This window comes from Pelecanus crispus, chromosome 1, assembly GCF_030463565.1.
Source record: "Pelecanus crispus isolate bPelCri1 chromosome 1, bPelCri1.pri, whole genome shotgun sequence".
Taxonomy (NCBI): domain Eukaryota; kingdom Metazoa; phylum Chordata; class Aves; order Pelecaniformes; family Pelecanidae; genus Pelecanus; species Pelecanus crispus.
In genome coordinates, this window is record NC_134643.1 from 39,701,496 (window position 1) to 39,723,253 (window position 21,758).

The following is a 21,758-nucleotide window of genomic DNA, read 5'->3' on the forward strand; positions in this document are numbered from 1 at the left end:
GTAAGTTCTCTCTGAAACCGCCACCAAAGGTACCAGTTGCAATGACTCTACCTATCTTAGAAATAATAGGTGATAGAAAACCTTAGCATTTTCATTATTCTCTATCCATCACTCACCATGAGGAGTATTTCTGCTCCTCGGATGACGTTTGCTATGGTGTATGTAAGTGCACACACAGATGCAGTGTGTGCATACAATAAGTGGCAGATAAGTGTACGGTAAGTTCCGAGAAACTGAGACACATTAAGTGCTTCCTTTGCCTATTGTGCTATACAAGGCTATTGCTTTTAAAAGGCTGCTAAAATGTTCCTGTAACTGAGCAGTTTGATTGACTAGTCTTTCCTAGGTGATTTATAATAAGGACTGCAATCCTCTGCTCTGTGTTGTATAGTATGTACAAGAACATCCTGTTAAGATATTGCTCATGCTCCTGAACTTGGCAATGATCAAAAAACAACAGCAAAAAGATTATAAACTCAGATTTGAACAATTATTCAAAAATAAATTGTTAAACCATGAAAATTAGCATGTTCAGATAAACAAAATAAATCTTCATTTTGACAAAAAAGAATGCTTAAAAATAATTTGCTTTCCAATTTACCTTTCAGCTAATCCTCCTTTTGTAAGGCTGGAAATGATTATGGGATCAAAGGGCTCTTCAGTACCAGAGATTGTAATTCCAAGAGGCCCACCATAGCGCTTGAGCTCAACGGTATAAATAATTGCTCCAGAGCTCTCTTGTTCATCTGCAAGAAATGCCAAGGGGATGCAATTGGTTTCTTTTTGAGAATGAGGGAATGAAAAAAATAGCACATTCAGTCTAGTGACTGGTAATCAAACAACATTTTCAAAGGATTACATTTCAGATAGATTTCTTAATCATATTCTACTAGATTATTTGGAAAAAACCCATTCACTCTTGTGCAATTTCTTTTTTATTGCCAAAACCTGATTACATTGAAGTCAATAGACCCCCCCCCTCATTCTATTAGGACTAAATTTTACTCTGTTTAAAATCCTTGTATCTTCTTTCCTATTAAAATATAACTTCAGGCTATTTTGTTACAGAATCACAGAATGGTTGAGGTTGGAAGGGACCTCTGAAGGTCACCTGGCCCAACCCCCCTGCCCAAGCAGGGCCACCAGGATCAGGTTTCCCAGGACAGTGTCCAGATGGCTTTTGAATATCTCCAAGGATGGAGGCTCCACAGCAGCTCAGGGCAACCTGTGCCAGTGCTCGGTCACTCTCACAGTACAGAAGTGTTTCCTCATGTTCAGGAAGAATCTCCTGTGTTTCAGTTTGTGTCCATTGCCTCTCGTCTTGTCACTGGGCACGACTGAAGAGAGCCTGGCTCCATCTGCTTTACATCCTCCCTTCAGATATTTATATACATTGATAAGATCCCCCCCCGAGCCTTCTCTTCTCCAGGCTGAATGGTCCCAGCTCTCTCAGCCGTTCCTCACAGGAGAGATGCTCTAGCCCCTTCATCATCTTTGTGGCCTTTGCTGGACCTGATCCACTATGTCCACATCTCTCTTGCACTGGGGAGCCCAGGACTGGACCCAGCACTCCAGGTGTGTCTCACCAGTGCTGAGCAGAGGGGAAGGATCACCTCCCTTGACCTGCTGGCACTCTGCCTGATGCAGCCCAGGAGGCTGTTGGCTGCCTCTGCCACAAGGGCACATTGTTAGAGAAAAGACAAGTTACTATTATTGTATAAAAACTGGTACTCATCTGTTTCTTGAACTGAATGGAAGGTATTTAGAACAAAAGGTAATTCAAAAGTTTTAAAACCAAACTTCCTTAAAAGAATTGTGAGAAAAGTCAAAAGTCATGATAAGATGAGCAGCTGTCTTACTAAGAGAACCTGAAATACGTCCCATGTTTTTGATGGACAAGTTTAAAGCTTTTGTAACAGAATCAAAAATAGCTTCTGAATTTTGAATTATCAATGAAGTTGAAAAATAACTCCAATAGATTTGATTTCATGATATTGCATGAAGTCATTTGCATTATTTTATAATTTTAGTCTCACCAAACAATCATCAGAAATGGAGACGAATTCATCACTCAGTAAGCTAAAATACAATGTATTTTCTTTAAACAATACCCAACAGGTGTTGCAGCAACAAGAAAGGCTCCCGTATTTATACAGTGCATGCTTTTTACATACTATCAAAAAAAAAAAAAATACCACAGCAGGAGAGCAATCAACTGTAGTATCTTTGAGTTGTGAAGGGATATTTTAAAATCTAAAATATCAGATTTCTCCTCAGATCAAAATAACAAATGCTCCCTTGCCCATCTTATGATATTGGTATTCAGCCAGGACGCCTGGCCTGGCGGGCAACTTTTCCTAGATCTGTGTAATGACATTTTGAACGGTTCACCGAGTATGGAAAATGTCTAGGATGCACATTCCGTAAATGTTACTAGAACTAACCTGAGACAAGTTAGAAAATTCAAATCTTCCAATTTCTGTTCCTATAGATAGAAAAACTTTAAAAGGAAAAAAAGATACCTGCAGCGCTAGCAAAGGTTCAAAGAGTTGCTTTCTGTTAATGCTGAACATGGTACTTCAGCAGAGCTGGAGAAACACTAATATCTTTGGAGCTACTTTGTTTCTTCCCAATTTGCAGAAAATGTAGCCCTTTAGCTTCCCCCCACCCCAACTCTCTCCTATTTTGCCCTTGCTATCCACATAAAAGAAAATGGTACGCATATGGAATCAAAGGAGAGAAGAATTAGTGGTGTTTATTCAGCAAAGAATACTACTGGGATTTTCATGCCTAGCGTTGGCCTTGTATTGCTACTCAGGGCATTATCATCAGTGTTTTGGCTCAGTTACATCAACTACGCTTTATCTGACATGCTCTTTCCAGAAGCACCCAAATCCCAAGACCCCACTGGAAGCCTCTGGCTGGCGTACAGTGGGCTAGCACGTAAGCTGCCACTGCACAGCAGAAGAGTGGCAGCTCTTGTTTGCTTGCTATAGCATTCATGGAACAACAGCAAATCCTCTGGGATCTAATGCTGGTGACATTTACTCAGGTGTGGCACTGACACCATACAAGACTTCAACTGAAGGATGAAAAATAATCCACCAAGCTAATTGAAAATGTAATAGCCAGTAATTTGCTAAGGGTCGACACAATACTGATGTTTCACTGCCACCAACAGCAAGTGAATAAGAAGTTATTAATCATACAGCAGCCCTGCCACATCAGAGTTGGAAGTCTATAAATCTTAGTGAATGACTGGAAAGGAGACTGGTCCATTATGTCTGTTTTCTGGTTAGCCCTCGTTAAGAAAATTGTCAGAATGCAACAAACGTCAAATTGCTACACTGTTCTCTGCAGCGCTCTTTCCAGGCAGCAGAAATGCAAGCTATCCAAGAACCTGGCATGCATGTGGCCTGAATTCACAATGAAGGCTGGTTTTGCCACAAAAGCAAAGCACTCTGATATTCAAAAAAGGGTGGTAACCAGTAGGTTAATCAGGAGATAGAATTGTCCCCAGGCTGGGAAACTGGCAGGAAAAAAAGAAAAGAGAAAAACTGCTGAAAACATACTTGCACCTGGGGAAGAAATATAATCAAACTACCAAGTTTTTGGGTCTCATGTTTTTGAGATTTTCCTTCTTTCTTTTCTTGTGATGCAACTGTGGACAGTTCTTGGAAACCACATTTAATGAAAGTAGACCCTCTGCTGCAGTGCTCCTGCTCTGTGCCCCAGTCTCTTGCTCTTCAGAGTAACATCTGATCCATACAGACAAAAGGGCAAAGAAGAGCACGGTCTGGGAGGGCACGACACCGTACTACCCTGCTGCTGGCCTCACCTGCACAGTTGGATCTGAGGAACATACAACTCTCTGGAGAACGGAGAGTTGGAAAGACAGCAGAGGAAGGAAAGACAGAAGGCAGAAAGAAGAGCTAGAAGCCAGAAATACTTAAAAATGAATATAAAGAGTTTGAAAGACGGCGAGGAAATGAAAACCGAGGCGGGAAGAACCCCTGCTGCCTGCCTTCCCCTCCTCAAAAAAGCATGCCATGAGAAACTGAAAAAAGTTTAAATCTTAATCTCATTCTGTGATTTAGAAATTGTTTTGGAGTGCTCCACGCCTACTCATCTATTAGCATCAGGCTTTGCTTTTCTTGGGGGATTTATTAATGATCTTTTCCTGTTGTGTTTGAGAAGCACATTTCTTCTCTTTATGAGAAAACAGACTTTCATAAATAAACTAATGGCAAATAAACAAAAATTTATTTTAATTGACGTATGCCTTTTGGTACACCTTTGTGACTGTTTTGCTGCTGTTTTTGAAAATATTTTTTCTTTAGCATCTCAGGAGACACTCATACATTTTAGATTTCAAAGTACCTGAAATCTGCTATTAATACTTCAACTACACTTTTACACTTAAGCAACTGTTACAAGAACCATTTGTATAGCGAATTTTGTTCAGTAGGTCTCTGAGTAGCTGTCCATTTACATTTGAATCTGTTCGGTTACACCAATCATGTCTGGATAAGACACTGGAGTTGTGTGAGAATCTTGATATAGATACATGATGTAACTGTAAAATAAGCAATGTGAAGGTGTAAAAGAAAACTGTGGAATAAGAACCCCATGCAGACCAAAATCTGTACCAGCTGCCATGCTGTGGAATACCTAAGAGAGCAAAGATTTTCATTTCAGTGACAGCAACAGAAAATGTGTACCAACTTCAACGGAAATGGAAGCTGTCCTAGAAAAAGATTAAGTCCACAAGGTGAGAGGGATTGCGGGGATGACATGAACCACACAGGACAAACCCACAGTGTTTAAAAGTCTGGGAAAAGTTATTACTATTTCTACATGGCTCTACCTCATGCCTCTCTTCTATGGTCTGTTGGCAATTTCTCTGCAGGGTTATTAATGAGAGGGAGTCTTCCAAACGAGGGGAAGAAGGTGAAGGAGGGATCCTAGGTGCCATGAATGCTTAGAAGACAGACCCCCTCTTGTGCAGGAGAAAACTCAAACTTCCTTCTACGTGGATTTTTCCTGTTGATCTTCTGCCAAGTGTAGCTGCAGTTTGCTCTTCATAACACATGTTGTTTGCTCAGTTTCGCAAAGCAACTGTCAGTCAGGTGTCCCTTTGGATGTACAGCCCATGGCCAGTTTGGCCAGCATCTGTCCAGATGGACCAACTATGTGTACCAAATCCCACCTCACCGCCTGCAGGGACCTAACCACAGTGTCCTGCTGAGCCAGTGGCCTTTCACTTTGCTGGATCAACATTTACTTCTGAAAGCCAATTTGCACAAGGTGCTAAATGCATCTGCCTTTGTTTTGTACTGATCATACTGAGAAGGTATTTTCTTTTTGCTTTGAAAACCAATTAAAGGAAAAGAGTGTTCTAGTGCAATTCTAAACACCATTTCAACAGTTGCACTTGATTTTAAATAATAGAGTGTGGCAGGCCGTGCCTTTTTGCCATGAGATTGCATAGAGCTTAAGACAAGTGAATCTACAGTTCATGATTTTGTGTAACGCCATAATATAAATCCCAGCAGTAATGGTAGTTATAATTGCCTAACTTCCTTTGCCACTAGAATGCATAACAGAACTCGCTTTATTATCTCCAGGTAGAAATTCTGCTCTTGCAGAATCCATAATGGGGAAGATTCAGGAATATGAATAGATGTAGGTGTGCAAAATGATGGCAGCTCTATTACTTCCACTGGGCTGATCAGACATGGCTCCTCCATCAGCCATCCAGCACAGTGTGTAGAGTACTGCTTACACTTAAGCATGCGAACAGTTATACTGAAGTCAAGCTTGTAAGTTTATGGATAAAGCATGCACTTCACCACTCTGCCAGAGAAGTGAGGCCTATGGATCCATGCTTTGCTAACCATGATTCCAATCTTAAAAGCAGAGAAAATCTCAATATGCTGACAAGAGAAAGATCAACCCTCAGGCTGTACCTGAGGGGAAATTGCCTTTCCAGAAAACCGAAGACCTCAATTTGCAGTGGAGCTCCTGCAGGCAATATAGCCACTGAGAAAATTCAAAACTTTATATACCATTAAAATTCTTTTTAGTGTGACACTTTCTGATTAGTATTAGCATAAATCAGTCATGTTTAGAAAAAAACATTTCACTAAAATTTAAATGCAAAAGAATAATGCTAGGTTCTAAAAATGCTGAAAATACACAAGAATCTGCAATAGGCTCATTGCTAATACCGGAATTATCTTCATCTTTGCGGATCTTTAGCTTTACAAGGTCCTCACAGTGCTGAAGGATCTGAACAGCATCTTCCATTGAGCAATTGTCAAGTCGAATGTTATCTATTGCAAGCAACTTATCACCCAGTTCGAGTGTCCCAGTTCTGTGAACAAGTAAACAAGCTTACGTGAAATTCTGGTAACATTAAAGCCAGGTATCTTAGAAGATATGAACACTATTACAGAAATGAGATGGATTTTTTTAAAACAACTATTTCTTAATATGATGGACATTTCATTTGTAACTGCTGTTTACAAAATAAAAGCACAAGTCTCTTACAAGCTCCCTCTGTTTAACTTGAGTCTGGCTGGCTACACAGTGGAAACAGATTTTTAGTGGAAGCTTGAATGTCTTACCTGTGAGCCACACTCCCTTTCTTGATATCAGAAATAACCAGAGGGTCCCCTGGTTTTCTACTGGATGGAGCTGTAATAAAGAACACATACAAGTATCTGTTTTTTATTTCTAGAGATGCAGATGGGCTAGTTGTGTCCACAAATCAATATTTCATAGACATTATTTAGCTGTATTATATTTTTCTCCTTTCCCTAAATAAATACATACATGAATACAAACAAACAGCAGCAGCTTATTAGTAAGACTGCATACTTTACTTGTCAAAAATTAGAATATGCCAGAGTAAAGATGACTGGTGCAAAGCAAATTTAACGTGGTATGTCTGAATTCTGGATTAGGCCAGGACTGAACCATGCGAAGGTATCATGGTACAGCTCCAGTGATCTATCATAACATGCTGTGTAGCTACAAGACATAAGGAAGACTTTCTGTTAGTAGAAACTTTCAGCACAACTACTAATGCTGATCTTCTGCAAGAATATTTTTGTCAGTTATAAATCATGTTATATCCCTGACCAACAGAGCTGCTCTGGCAAAATGTCTAGAGTGGGCTAGCACACTTTCTTTACATCCACTCCTGTCTCATTCAGTGCTTAAGGCAGAGGTATGAAGATAATGCTTCCTCGGTGAGAAGGAGGAATGAAATGCTGTGGATAGTGGCCATGCACACCCTTGGGCTGATACACAGTTATCACATCTGCACAGAAATAGCTTACATCACATGGATGCTTGCTTCACTGCTGCTTCCTCTGAAGTAAACATGTGCCTCTTTTGATGAGTAACCTTGCTCCTCTGTACTGCTGCTGGGCCTTAAGCGTTGTGGACTTTCACCCACTTTGTACTGAGGATACCTACTAGAAGCTCTGCAATTCCAGCAGTGGTCAAATTAGAAAAACCCTCACCAGTCCTCTCCTTGCACACCTAATTCATCTCTTCTTGGAGGTATCTTGCATAACTTTTAATTTTCTATCTGTCCATCATGGTTAAAAGGATGTTCTGCTCTACAATGCCAGTCATTGCAATTCTTTACTGACTTGTGCAAAGGTATTTGACAAGTTTCCTTTGGCCAGGAAATTGCTTAGCAATTTTGCCTGACTTTTGGTTGCACAGGAAGCAGTTAACTACCCCAGAGGAAGAAGACAATTACTGACTGCTTCCAGAGGACTGTTTCTTGGAGCAGCTTCACTGAATGCATTGTTTTGGAGGGTTCATCCATTTGCTGACAGAAGACTGCACTGAAGATCTGATATGGTAAGCAGCAGGCTCAGAACTTGAGGGTGACGAAAGGTACGTTTTTAGACAACGGTGTGGCACCTGCTCTCTGCCGTCAGGAAGTATACCACCTACAGCTGCTCTGGCCAGGAGACAGTCCATGTGGTGAACGCAGACGTACTTTTGGGACCGTTGTTAACAAAGAGTGTGCTAATATCAAAACATTGCCATGTGGTATAAGGCTCTCAGTTCTCCTGAAAGCGCTAATGTTTTTTGCACATGTAGGGCTCTTCAACTGCCTCACGCCATTTCTGCTCTGTGTACTGAGGCCTCCGCCTTCATTCACAGAAGGTACTTTTCCATTAGGCTCCAATGCCTAACTGACAATCACTCAAAAAGCTACCCATATTGGAGGATCACCGACAAAATCCTGATGTCAGTTACTTTAGCAGCTCATGATTTTCTCTTTGATGGAAAACGACAGATCTTCGCCTACAGCAACCACAAGGTGTATTAATAATGACATTTCCAACACAATATTCTAACAGATCTTGTTAACCTTGGCTGCCCTGGCCGAGAAAGCCTTTGAATGTCCAAAGGAACTGTTTAAGAACTGCTAAATAGCCATATTTCAAATGCAGTGTCTTGAAAGCCCAGAAGACAGATGTACAAGGACTTTCAAGAATTTTTAGAAACTTGTCTAAAACAGCACGCTTTCAGAAAATGCCTATGTTGCAATTTAGAGAACAGCAATTAACTTTTTGCAAGATGTGTAATTTTCATAGCTTGTTTCTCATACTTTCATGCCATGGGTCAACTGTATCTTACATGACAGGTCCATGATTTACTTGAATTCTTTGGGTTTGTTCCACCAATTAGTATCTTGTTAAAACTTTAAAGTATCACTTCGGCGAACTTTTTTTTTTAATTCTACGTTTTTACTCCCTGGGTTGCCTTATAAATCTCTGAGGTTATATGCCACCCACTGTACAATGTCTGCAGTTTGCGATTTGAGTATTGAGATAGTTTTTATGAAACTGCTTTATAAAAATTATCAGTACTAAAGAAAACAGTCCATTATTGTTTCAAAAAGAAGAGAGAAGGAACCAAAATGGGGGAAAGACCACAGCTCAAAGTGCAAAGCCACAGAGTACATGTGGATGCAAAGGATATGATATTGCACACAAAGTTATTACAGTTTCAAACTGAGTAAGTGTGAACCAGCGGTATGTTGTCAGTTATCCCAGGCCATTAATTGTGTCTGGTGGGTGAAAGCATTTTTGTAGGCAGCAAACACAGCTCGGTGTGAAATGAATCTCCCCATGCAGACAAGTCCTTAATAAGCAGCTAACCACACTTTGTTTTATTCTTGTTCAATGCTCACGACAGACATAATACAAACTATTCAAGTTGTGTTGCAAAGATAAAATCATTAATTTCCTCCTGGACTTTTGTACTGCACACCACCACAGCCTAAGATTGTCTCCCAAACACTAGCAAACAGATGCTGTCCCCAGCAAGAAGATTGAATACTATTATCGTGATTTTACAGATGAGAAAAGGAAACAGAACATTTAGGTCAAAGTATGACAATTTTCGGTGAGCAATTTGAGATAGCCATGCCTTTATTTCTCACAATAGTTTGTAGTATATAACAGCTTCTATGTCCAAAGCACAACTACTGGCATTTTCAGCAACAGCTGCAGATGCTCAGCATTTCTGCAAGTGTGACCCCAGGATCTCAACAGTTTCCACAGAAAATCAAGCAGCTACCTCTGGAAAATCTATCTCACCCCCCACCCCATGAAATGAGTTGTCTCAGTACAACTGTATTGCAGAGAAAAGGAAAAAACCCCTAATTTCTCCAGGGTATTAAACCATCTTGACCATGAGATCACCTCCTTTTTCTTTCTGCAGTCCTCCACCTCATTCATTATGCAGCCTCTATCCCCTTTGATACACACCACTATTTCACCTCTCCCCAGAGAGCAGAGAAGCAAGAGTCCCAGTGAGAAAGCAGTATTTGACCACTTAATTAAAAAAGATATCCTCATGAATTAACACAAATTTGAAGTGACACTGTACAGCCTTAAGTCTCCATTTTTATGTTTCATTTCAGAATTATTTTTGTTTTTAAGAAGCAATTAAAACCAAAGCACCTTACCACTCACCCATGTCCAGCCTCCTTGTTCAAGTCCCAGCTTTCCCTACCCCTATCACACCTCAGCCTCTCCCACATCTGCTGTCTCCCTGTTACGGCTCTCCACTCATTTTCTCTCCTTGTACCCATTCTGCTTGTCCACCGAAGATCTCATCTTTTCTCCTCCCTGGTCCAGCCGTTAGTCTACCTACTGTTGAGCTTTTATAGAGACCTTACACAGTCTGTATGATGAACTACAAGTGGACTGAAGAATGCATAAAGTTGTACAGATACTAACTTTAGTATTGCAGCTGGAAGGCTGATCTTTAGCAAGTTGTTCTCTCTCTCTTTAAATTACTGTATGATCCTAGGTCTCCGTCCCAGGCCTCTACCCTACTTCTACTCATAAAGACACACTTCCCCTGCCTATTCCCTGCCATTTGAAAGCAAGTTCAGTGAAGTGTTGTCAGTTTTGTAGATCAGCTGTTCCACTTGGTAAAAAAAAAAAACCCTCAAAAAACCCTCCTCTCTTATTTCACTGCTAACCCAAAGAAAAGAAACAATGTAACTTAAACAGATTTTGGGGTGGACATCTCACCTACCACCCAGCCAAAACTCACTCACTAGTCTCAGCCTGGCTGCAGGTTTTAGAGTTTCATCGAACTCTGAACAAACTGAACAAGCAGAGGAAAATGCTCATGGGATGGAAAAATATTTTTTATACAAAGTCAGTCCACTTATCCACAATGCTGGCTAACAGCTACTAGACGTTTTTAAAATAGTATGATTATTAAATACATGAAAGAGCTTTTTAAAATCAGACTGATGTAGCTCTTTTGTTCCATAAGTATTGGTTCATGTAGAGCAGCTGAGAAACCTGCTGATTCTTCAGGCCCTGTCTTGAAAATATTTACTTGTAAGATTGCAAAATTAAGTTGAATTGCTAGGTGAAATCCCAAAATATACAGAAACATGCTTTAGAAAGGAAATTCTCATAGTCAATGCTAAATATCTGTAGATACTTACAAAGCTTGTTTCTGATGAAGTACAAAAGCAATAAAGCAGACTATAGTATAGCTGCCAGCCAAAATGACTTAGAAAAACTGATGATAGTTTGGGTGAGATTCTGATATTCTTACCAGCTTTGCAGCTTGTTATTCCTTGAGTAGTCCCTTTAGCTTCAGAGAGATTATTTATGAAGCAAGGTGCTGCAGTTCATTACCAGTAAGGATATCAGACTCTTACTTAAGAAGGAAAGAAAAGGAAAAAAAAAAGAGCTGTTAACTACAATTACCAGACTGTACTATTAAGTCATTTTCTTGGACATCGTTCAATGTATTTAAAAAAGATTAGTCTATGATAAAGTAGCCAGTGGCACAAAATTTTATCTTAAAAAAAAAAAAAATCTATATTTCATTACATGGTCTAAAATCAATGTAACTGGCAAATAATTTAATCACTACTAGATCTACTTGAAAGCCATCCTTCTTCTAGGGAATGGTTCTGTTATAAAAACATAATCACACACAAATAGACACTGCTGTGTCATGCTTTATTTGGATGATGTAATTTTAAGAACTGAGACAAGAATGCTCCAACCAGCTAACTGGGTATGAAAATGATGGTACCTGAAGCATGAAATATATAGTCACTTATATTTGCAAACTATGAAATAATGTCTTTATTGAGTGCAAGTAGCTATTAATGGGAAGATTAGACAGATACTGCAGAGATTAGGGAAGGATGATAGGATGATAAAGTCCAGTATGCGTGTGAAGGCAGCAATGGGCAAGGCCGGTATACTGCGAGGTAACCAACATGCACTATCCAAAACTCAGTGCCCTCGATTAACAATAATGCTCATAAAACTTTCTTCTGTCTTATTTTCTAGGGGTTCCTGCTATCTAAATGGATTTTGAATTTTTTTGTTTTGCTTTTTTTCTTGCATTAATAAATTTGAAACTAAGAGAAGCTTAGTCTCTTCCCCTATTACACGTCATGTTTTTCAAAGACCATGAATTAATTAGCTTAACTGTTTTTAGCATTGTGTACCACCTCAGATATGCCTTCAAGTACCTGGCTGTAACTCCATGCAGGCACACTTGGTGTTTATTACCAAGGAAAACAACACAAAAGAAAGAGAAATAAATTCCTCTTCCAAGACGTCTGCCTCCTAACTGCTGACTTAGAAGAACTCTTGGACTTAAAAATAGGCATATGTTCAGGTGCCCAGCCAAGGTGAGGCTTACATTACCCTTCTGACAAAAAACGTCTGTCTTGTCTGTCAGTCAGGTCATTTCCTGACTTTCTCATCGGAATCCCAAACTGAACTGGGGATATGGAAAGGAAGACAGGTGTTTCTCTGTAGTGTTTTTATACAGACCGCACTTTCTTACCGACCATTAACTCCACTATCTTGAGAAGAGAGAGGATGAAACAGGTCTCTAGCACTTAAACAGATCAAGCCCCAAAGTGAATAAACCTGATCTCCTCTATCACCCCTGTTTACACCTGGTTATATCAACTCAGCCGAGTTTCCCTTAGTATTCGTTTTTTAAAAGAAATCATATAGCTTTCTGACAACATCAGTAATAAATGGCATGCTAATGTGCTAAAGTGCTCTGACAAAAATTTGACAAAACGAATATAAACCGCTTACGTTCTTCAAATCACACTGCCTCATTTAGGAGTTAGGTAGAACAGAGCAAAGCACTGAAAAGCAAGCATGAAATGCAGCAATTCAAGACTTCTACCAAACAATTTTATAAACTTTCAGTTATTAGTAGAAAACCTTTTAAAATCAAATAAATAATTAATCCTAGACACATTCCATATGCATTAAATACTATTAATAAGTGGAATTATTATATATAACAGATCATTTAATTTAAATATTAAAGATACTGCAGTATACTGAGAGAAGCAGAGCTAAGACCAACCAGGTGTCACTCTGATTATATAAAGCACTGATTTTATAAATCACTAACTTTTGGAATTAAGTTCCAAGTCAGCAAGGTATGGGAAGTTTGGAAGAGTACTAAATGCTAAATCCCACGAACAGCAGCTTTCCATTCAAAGTTTACTCCTACAGACAGTAAAAAAGTACAAGATGTCTGAAATCCAAAAAGCAGCACAAATCAAATTACTAGGAGGACCGTATTTTTACAATAATCCTACAAACCATTACCAATCCTAAGAATAACATTTAAATAGAACAGCCTCTCTCCAGGTTTTCCCATTTCTCAGTATTTTCATTTGCACAAATACACGTAGACTATGATTTTGCTTCAAGCACCACATCACAGCTTGCAGAGTCTAACAATTACTCATTCAAGTGTGCAATGCAAGCAAACACGCCTGCAGTGTCTCTCATTTGTTCCTCAGATGTAATTCTTAGCACTGAGTTCCTTGCTGTACTTTTTAGTAACCTTATTCCATTGTGCTGGTAAAAGCTTTGAGAATATAAGTCAAAGCACAATCTTCCCCCAGGATATATGAATAATTCCAAAGAAAGACTAATAGTCTAAAAAAGGCCGCAATCGTAAAGGAATGTTAATTCTGGTGAGATCAGATTCTGCACTGTCATTAAGTACATTAAACACAAGGCCATTAACTTTGATATGGATTGTTCTTCCTTCTATCAAGGGCTGAACGTGGTATGCTGGAGTTTACCTGGTAAAAATCCAGCCCTAACAGTGTTTACTGTCTGCTCCCAAAATAAGTAAGTATAGAAACACTTTGATTTCAAACAACAGTAACAAATCCTTTTTGAGAACTAGACTAATGCACACCCTTGTTATCTTCTTGAGAACTAGACTAATGCACACCCTTGTTATCTTCTTTAGTAATCTCTGAAATCCCTAGTGAAAAGGGATTTTGCTATGTGACCTGCACGTTTAGGACTGCTCACTAGTTTTACAGATTGAGGATGTATCTTCAGACTCTGGGTTCTGAAGCAGAAAATAACCCCAATGTACGTGGATCCTCATGCCTGTGAGAACCCTTGAGTTCAGTGGGGTTCTCCTCAAGACCCTGTGAGAGACCATGACAGACTTTGCTTTAAACTTCCCAGCTATGGAAATACTTTTGCATGGGCCTAATTCTATTTAATTATTTTTTCTTTTTTTTAAAAATCATTTTAATGGGAGTTAAATACGTGCTATGCATGAAGGAATAGGTCAAGCTTTAGGCCTGGCAAACCTCTGGCTTCTTGAACTACTAGAAGGGCAGTATAAATTTGTTATAGAATGGTATTTCATCAGAGAGCACTGCTAATCATCCCTTTCTAGAAAAAGGAAAAAGAAGTTTATGCCAAAACAAACATGAGTCTATAGCTACAGGACCTACTATCTGCAGGTTATCCCATAAACGTGGTCTTAAAAATAAGCACTTTCACTTACAGCTTATGGTGATGCCAAGTTCCACATTATGCTTCTTTGGTAGTTTTACATGAAATGTTCCACTGCTTGGTATAACTGATTCTATAAAAAAATATTTCAAATATTAGATAATTTATAAGGCACAGCAATTCCAAGTGCATGGAACTATATGTGTAAATTGATGAAATCACATCAGCATCACAAGCCACAGATGAAACACAGGTGCTAAAGTGAAGGAAGTAGGACATACCAAGTATGATTTATACCTCTATTGGTAATTTCACGGTAACTCAATTTTTTTTTTTTAGGTTTAACTGAATTTATGGAGATTGCGTGGGCCAGCAGCCAGCTGAGACTGCAGGTTTTTAGCTCGTATGCAAGTTTTGTGAGCACAGGTGAAAATTTTAGTGCTGGCAGATAACTTTTAATTAAAAGGACAGGAGATCAAGTCTTAAGGATTTCAGGCCTTTGTTGCTGCAGGTCTAACACATTTTTAACTGTCCGCTAAAGTAACTGCCATGGATTTTACACCTACTGGGAAGAAAAGGAATCAAAACATCACTAATGGAGAAGCGCCTGGAGCTCACTGAGGCAAAAACCACTTCAACACACAGCACTGTATTTGAATCCTGACTTTTGGCATCACTGCTAGCAAAGGTTCAGGCCCTGGCCTGAAAAGGAGCAATTGAAATTACAGCTATGGAAACATCTAAACATACATGTGACAGAGAAGTCTAATCATGAGTACGAGTCTGCTGTCATGGAGCAAATGGGAGGAGCATAAACAAGTCCAGGGACTGAAATACACATGGTGCATTTAAACGACTTTCTCAGTATTTGGTTTTCTTATTTTTTAATATTTCATTTCCTATGTATATGAATGTACATATTGTATTTGGCTTTTTTTTAAACATTTTACTAGATGCATGCATACTAAAAGATTATACAAAATTACTCTAGGAACCTTTAGCCTGTTTTTGACATCATGATTTATAATACCATTAACAATAACAACACTGTGCCAAATACAGTACATCTGACATTGTCATGACTTCAAAGGACCTACTGTCAGATGAACACAGAAGTCTTAGAAGTTTTTAGTATTGACATAGCGGGGCAGTGCACATACATAATGTGTACTTGTTTGATTTACACAATTTGTGATTTTATAGGTGTATTCTGTATGCTTAAACACATTATAGAAGAAAGGAAAGCCATTAGTAATAATAAAGACTCACCAGCAACATTAAGCATGATTCTTCTGGCTTTTTTCTATTATTTTATTTAGATTGTTGGTTTGAGATACTGTAAGTGAAACTCTTCAGAGTCTTCTGCTTATCCACCCTTTTATAATACTTTTCTGTCTAGTATAACATTTCATTAGCTGGCCTGTAGAGAATTTGTCTCTGCTCAGCAAAATATTTCTATCTCAGGGCAGAAAAATGTCTGGAAATAACTCAGAGGAGGGACTGTCACCAGATCTTACTACAGGACTTGTCATTTGTATTTGAGTTCTGGAGCACGCTGCAGGGCTACGTGAAATGAGAAAGCTGTACAAAAAGACATACATTTCAAATAGGTCACTTGAAAACTAAATGGTGTATATGCGAGAAGAAAGTCTCCACCCTGGATGCCCTAACACTCGCAATGTACTTGGGATTTATTTCTTCACTTTTCTTGCAAGACAGAATAACAGTACATTCATACCTGCAACATCAAATTCTATTTCCAAAGTGACCTTGTTGGTGATAGAGGAGTCTCTGAGCAGTTGATTGGCCTCATCAAATGTGCTGTCTTCCGTCGGGATACCGTTTATTGCCACTATTCTGTCTCCTATTTGCAGCACCCCACACCTTGGTACACAATGATACAAAACAATCATCAGATGTACATGTTACCAGAACCAGCAATATCAAACACATTCAACCTAACCTTGAAGGCGAAGTGTGGCACAGCAGCACAACAATCTACACAGGCACAGAGGGGACAGAAGCTGCTGCTGCCACTTTGCACCAAGATGCTATCAAGCACTCCCAGCATGGGTCGTGCTCTCTACAACCCAGGAAGAGGGGCACAGCCTTCATGCCTCCACCCCACCCAGGGACATCACCTCTGCCTCCGACCCTGGGTACAGGTCTTGTAGCTCTGCAATGGCAGCTAGTACTTGCCTGTGCAACTACTATTGTTCTCATGCCATGATTAAAGACATACATAAGCATAAAAATGCAATTGAAATGCTGCAACGAAATCGTTAGTAAGTCAAAACTCTGGTACTCCCTAAGATCTGGTTCTGTACCAAAACTGAACGGAGCTGGATATGGCCTCCCTCCATGGCACACTGAACTATTACTATTTTGACTTCAGCAATGTTTCTGATTTTTCTTTCCTTTTGCATAAATATAGCTTCCAGTCTCCTGCTGGAGGACTCTGGATGATAAAAACACTGGTGCTTGTCATTCTTCTTACAGCTGATCAAGTATACAAAATATCATTGTCAGAACAGACAGTTTATTACTTGCCACACTTCCATTGAGCAAGACCCTGCTATTTATCACAAATTGAAAGCAACAAGCCCAAAGTACCCCGAGGAATGCTCACCAAAATGTACTTAGCAGTCAATTGAAAGAACCTCACCTTTCTGCCGGGCTGTCAGACTCAATATAGGAAATGAGAGGTGGAGAAGACAAGGTCTCAGTAGCAAACACGCTACCCTGGAGCTGTATCCCAAACCCTACTATGGGGTCAGCTGTCAGCACTACTTCTGTGGTTTCTGTGTGGACGACCTGCCCAGCCAAACCAACAGTGCTAGAGGCTAAAGACACTATAAAACAGAGCAGACCAGGAGGAAAGACATTCATACACAGCAGAAATTTCATTGCTCCTTGAGAAAATTGATTTGTACAATAAACCTAGTCAACGAAACATCGCTTTTAAAGTCAATTTAGGCTAAAGTTTATAAATTATTTATAAACAGTTATGCCATATAAGAGAACAGAAAACACCCGGTTGTACCTTAGAATGCAAAAAGATAGTTTACAAGAACTACACAAGAACTTTACTCAGTACAAGCTGAGTAAAATAAATGTGTTTGATACCCCCACCCCAAAAATCTCAGAACATCCTTGAATTCTGAATTCATCCATCTGAGGCATGGATGAGCAGAATTTCCACAGGAGCTAAGGGAATTGGAGGCACAAGCCCAGCTGTTATTCAGGCCAATTCCCATGAGCTCTTTTAAACGTCTCACAGCAACGCATTGTTGACAGCAACAAAGCACATGGCCCAGGCTTGCTTGCAAAAAATAAGGATGCCTTCCTCTTGTACATGTTTACTACACGTCAGCAATTTGTCAGGGTAGTGTAAGTTGAACGAACCCCTCTGCTTTAGCAAGCAGTATATCTCAAGAGACTGTGAGAAAAAAAGTTCTTTGGGGTCTCTCAAAGGAACTGGGGAACCCTCCTGTGAGAAACACAGGCAGCTACTTCTGTACTCCTGATTTACTCTCTCTATTCTCACTCTTGTTCTGAATAGCTTGCATTACTGAACAAAACAATATAAAAACAACATTGAGATTCAATGCAATTACCTATGAAGGAAGGAGACTGCACCTTTGGTTCTTTGATCTCTAAGATCAAATCTCTATTGTATCATTGTTTGAATTCCCCCGGTGACAGACTACTGTCTTTCATTATGTCATACACAGAAAACTAGAGTTTTTCAATTCCTGTTCAGACCAGTAAAGTAATGGTATGGTATTGTAATGATAATCCTCCAGTGTTGACGATTCTGAATGTTTTCATGTTATAATTCTATGCTGTCACCTCTCCACCTATTACTTCTTTCAAGACCCATTTCTGCCTGTAGTAGCTACTAAGAATTAGATAAAAGTTCAAGGTTTATCTGAGGGATAGTTTAGTTCATGGTTTATCTGAGGGACTGTTTAAGTGTGGATTTTTTTTTCCTTAGATGTGAAAAAACATTAGTTCCCTTTTTTACATTATAGGTGATATTAGCACAGCTGTACAAAGTTGTTGGAGGTTGTGTAAGTATTTCCTGCACCTTGGGGCTACAAGCAGTAGACTTTTGCTCTGAAATAGTTAGTACAAAATCTGATTAATGTGGCACAGTCAGCAATGACAATTTTGTTGCAAAAGTGTCACTTGCCAAAAACCTCATGAGTTTGTTTTCTCTCAGCAAAGCTCCTTTCAACTCTGAAACCGTCTTTTCTAAATTACTGTGAATTCTCATTCATATTTTGTTTTCATTTTCCTTTGTAAGAATTGTGTATTATTTCACTTATTCAATAGCTTCCTTCTTACTGTTTCTTTTATCTGCACTGAGTAAGACATGCTCATACCCAAATGCAAATAGTAATAATCTGTTAGAAATGGCCACCGGCTTTAGCATTTACTGCATGTGTAAAACAGGTTTCTCCAGCCCTCAGCACTGCAAAGGCTAAACTATGACTAAATCAGATAAATTCAGAGTTAATATAATACCGGATCCCCTAATGCACCTTCCGGAAATGTCTAAATTTAGGGCATCCAAGCTCAGAAAAGTTCCATTCTCCCTTTCTTTAAGGTCATACAATTACTTGCTAGCCGCGTCTTTGTTTCCCATCACCTATGTGTCCATTCCTCCTCTGCAGCAGGCACCTAGCTGACTCTGTAACTTTCTTACTCTTTTTCTAATAACCTACCAGGAACCTAAAGGTCTTACAACATTTATTTCAACTTTGAGGACAGCTAAGGTTTTAATTCACATTGGGAAATTAAGTTACTATTTGTGGGATTTAAAACTCACCCCAATAAATATTTTGATGATGTGGACACTTAAAAGTGACAATTAGGAACTCCTCCCACTCCCAAAGAAAACGAAACGGAAACAGGAACAAAAAAAGCAGAGATGAAAATACCCTTTCCAAATCATGTAACAATAGCTATCTGCTAAGCCTCTATAAAATGCCACAGGTACCCAAAAGCTTGACTTAGAGCATGTCAGGGTTTGTAACTGAACAATAATTGCAGCAAGAAACACTGCCATTTTTTTGGCTGCTTGATGGATTCAAAGTTTTAAAGGCCAGGAAGCAGCCTTATTGATTTTAAAAAGGGGGCATGGATGTACATGTGGTTCCAGTGAACCCTGGTTGCTACTACTAGGGGTACATTTTAGCATACTTGTATAGTTTTCGTCCAACTCTTAGCAACAGTTGTGGGGGCTGGTTTACTATATGCTCTGCAGTTATGTAAATAATAATCTCGAATTTGAAGATTATGTACTTGTTACTTTTATTCCTGCAGCCGTACGAGAAGCAGAGCAAGATATATTTAAAGGTACGTATATAGTTTATTATGCTTGCAGTCTCCTGCTCTGACCCTTGAGAAATTGCAGAATGTTCACTATTCCTCCTGGTAGCAGCTAACTTGCATGTGTTGAGAAAACAGCACCCATGCACATCTAAGACCCTCTCTAATTTCTACCATATATGCAGACCTAGTAACTATCATGTAAGTTGGTATAAAATTGTGTCTCACTTTCAAATACTAATATAGACCTATTACAAAATACTTCAGGACTTAAACTTTAACCAAATAATAATCTAAGTGTTTCCACAACTTTAAAACCAAAAAAAGCAGAGGAAGATTAAAAATTGAAAACGAGTGGCATAACCAAAGCACGTGACAGCAGGGCATGCCTTCAATTTTTACAGGCACATATTTGGAAAGATCTGTGTAACTAATGCAATGATTGTAAAATCATGGCCATAAAAGTCTTGTAACCCCTGTACCCTCACACTTGATCATCATGGATTTTGGCATGATCACATTAAGTTATGCAGGTTTTCCTAAATAATTGGCAATGTAAACTTTATAGCACCCTTCACCAATACATCCTATTCTTCCCAAATGACATCCTAAAAGATTTATTAAAAGTTACATTAATAAAAACCTCAATTGATCCAATTGGATCAAAGAAAAAAAAATTCCCACTAAAATTAAGAGAGTGTGCTATTCCTTCTCTATAAAAAGGACAGCAGTTGATGCTACCTGGTTGTCATGGGTCTCCCACAAAGGGAGAGGGGCAAGGTTTTCCAAGTCCTGTCGATGGATGGTGGAAGGGTACAGGACCAGTCATTCTCTATCATGGTCACCTGTAGCACATTCAGTTCAGTGTGGGTCTCTTACGCTGGCTGTTACTGCAGTCACAAGTATGGGTATAAGTCTAGCAAAAGGAGTAAGGACCTCTGCATGCGCTGAAAAGCAAGCTCACAGAAAGGGCAAGCAAGCTCACAGAAAGGGCAAGCAAGCGCAGCCGGCCAGCCAACGCCTCCAAAGCCAGCTCTGATTCAGGGTTGCTGATGTAGTCACTGCTCGTAGTGAGGCACAGACTCACTCAGTGATGGGGCCAGTTCCATGTATTTTGTAATGCTCTATACCCAGACCTCACAATGCAAATGCATAATAAACTACCCCACAACAAAGCCTCATCCTAATTCTTCCTAACTAGAGATTTGTTTAATCATAGCAGCCTGCAATCCCCAGGGCCTTCTGACTTGAAGAATCTTTCAGGTGGGCTGCAGTGCTTAGGTGACTGTCCCACTTAAATCTAATGTCACTGGCCTTGTTTTGAGCCTTTGCAGGATAGCAGATTGCACAGCAAGGCTTCCTTGAAGGAAAAATATCTAAAAAATATAATAACACAATTAACAGCTGTCTCCAAGATCCATAATAGGATTAGCTTTCAGGATTAACAGTCCTTTCTTGGATGGAACAGCTATAATACAGCACAATCAAAGAACTATTTTTGCATCCAGCATTATTTTACTATTCAAATCAATTAGTATTAGTGCAACATTACTACTGTTTCTCATGTGCACGTGAGGACACATAAGAGCTGGACCCCTACTGACACCACAGCACAGATGGACGCACTATCTCCCCGTGACCCAAAAGAATGCATTAGAAGCTAACGTGTCAACAGATGAGTTGTGAAAAATGGCTGATCAGATTAAAAATAAAAAAATGCACTTACAGGCAAACGTTATGTAAAAATATTTGCTTTACAAAAGAAGTAAGAACAAGCAAGCAACAAAAAACTGCAAGAAAGCAAAACCTCAGTTCCTCTCTCAGATGTTTCCTCACAACTCCATAGTGACTGGCCTTAGTTGGAGGCTGCTGGTTTGCTCTGAGTTTGCTATGACCACAGGAAATCTTTAATACGGGGCAGCAGCACTGTAATGCACAGCAGCTCAGTTTTTCCAGAGCGGACCTGTGAGCATTACTAGCCGGAGCAGATGATTTACAGAGCAGTTCTCACTTCCCTGCTCTGGAGGAACTGAGCTGCTGAGGATCACATGAAGATGGACAAGCCAAAAGGAGAGGCGGCACTTACATGGA

The 21,758-nt window shown here is 39.5% G+C and overlaps 1 protein-coding gene across 5 annotated transcripts in view; it reads right to left on the reverse strand.

Annotated features, from left to right (window-relative positions):
- The window catches only part of GRIP1 (glutamate receptor interacting protein 1), a 235,898-nt gene that overhangs the window by 21,945 nt on the left and 192,195 nt on the right, over positions 1–21,758 (reverse strand). For all 5 annotated transcript variants that reach the window (XM_075705821.1, XM_075705806.1, XM_075705814.1 and 2 more), the window contains 6 exons: positions 16,996–17,182; positions 16,069–16,214; positions 14,383–14,463; positions 6,630–6,699; positions 6,231–6,376; positions 602–746 (listed from right to left, as the gene is read on the reverse strand). In XM_075705821.1, coding sequence (XP_075561936.1) covers positions 602–746; positions 6,231–6,376; positions 6,630–6,699; positions 14,383–14,463; positions 16,069–16,214; positions 16,996–17,182 — 775 coding nt within the window. The remainder of the gene's footprint in view (positions 1–601; positions 747–6,230; positions 6,377–6,629; positions 6,700–14,382; positions 14,464–16,068; positions 16,215–16,995; positions 17,183–21,758) is intronic.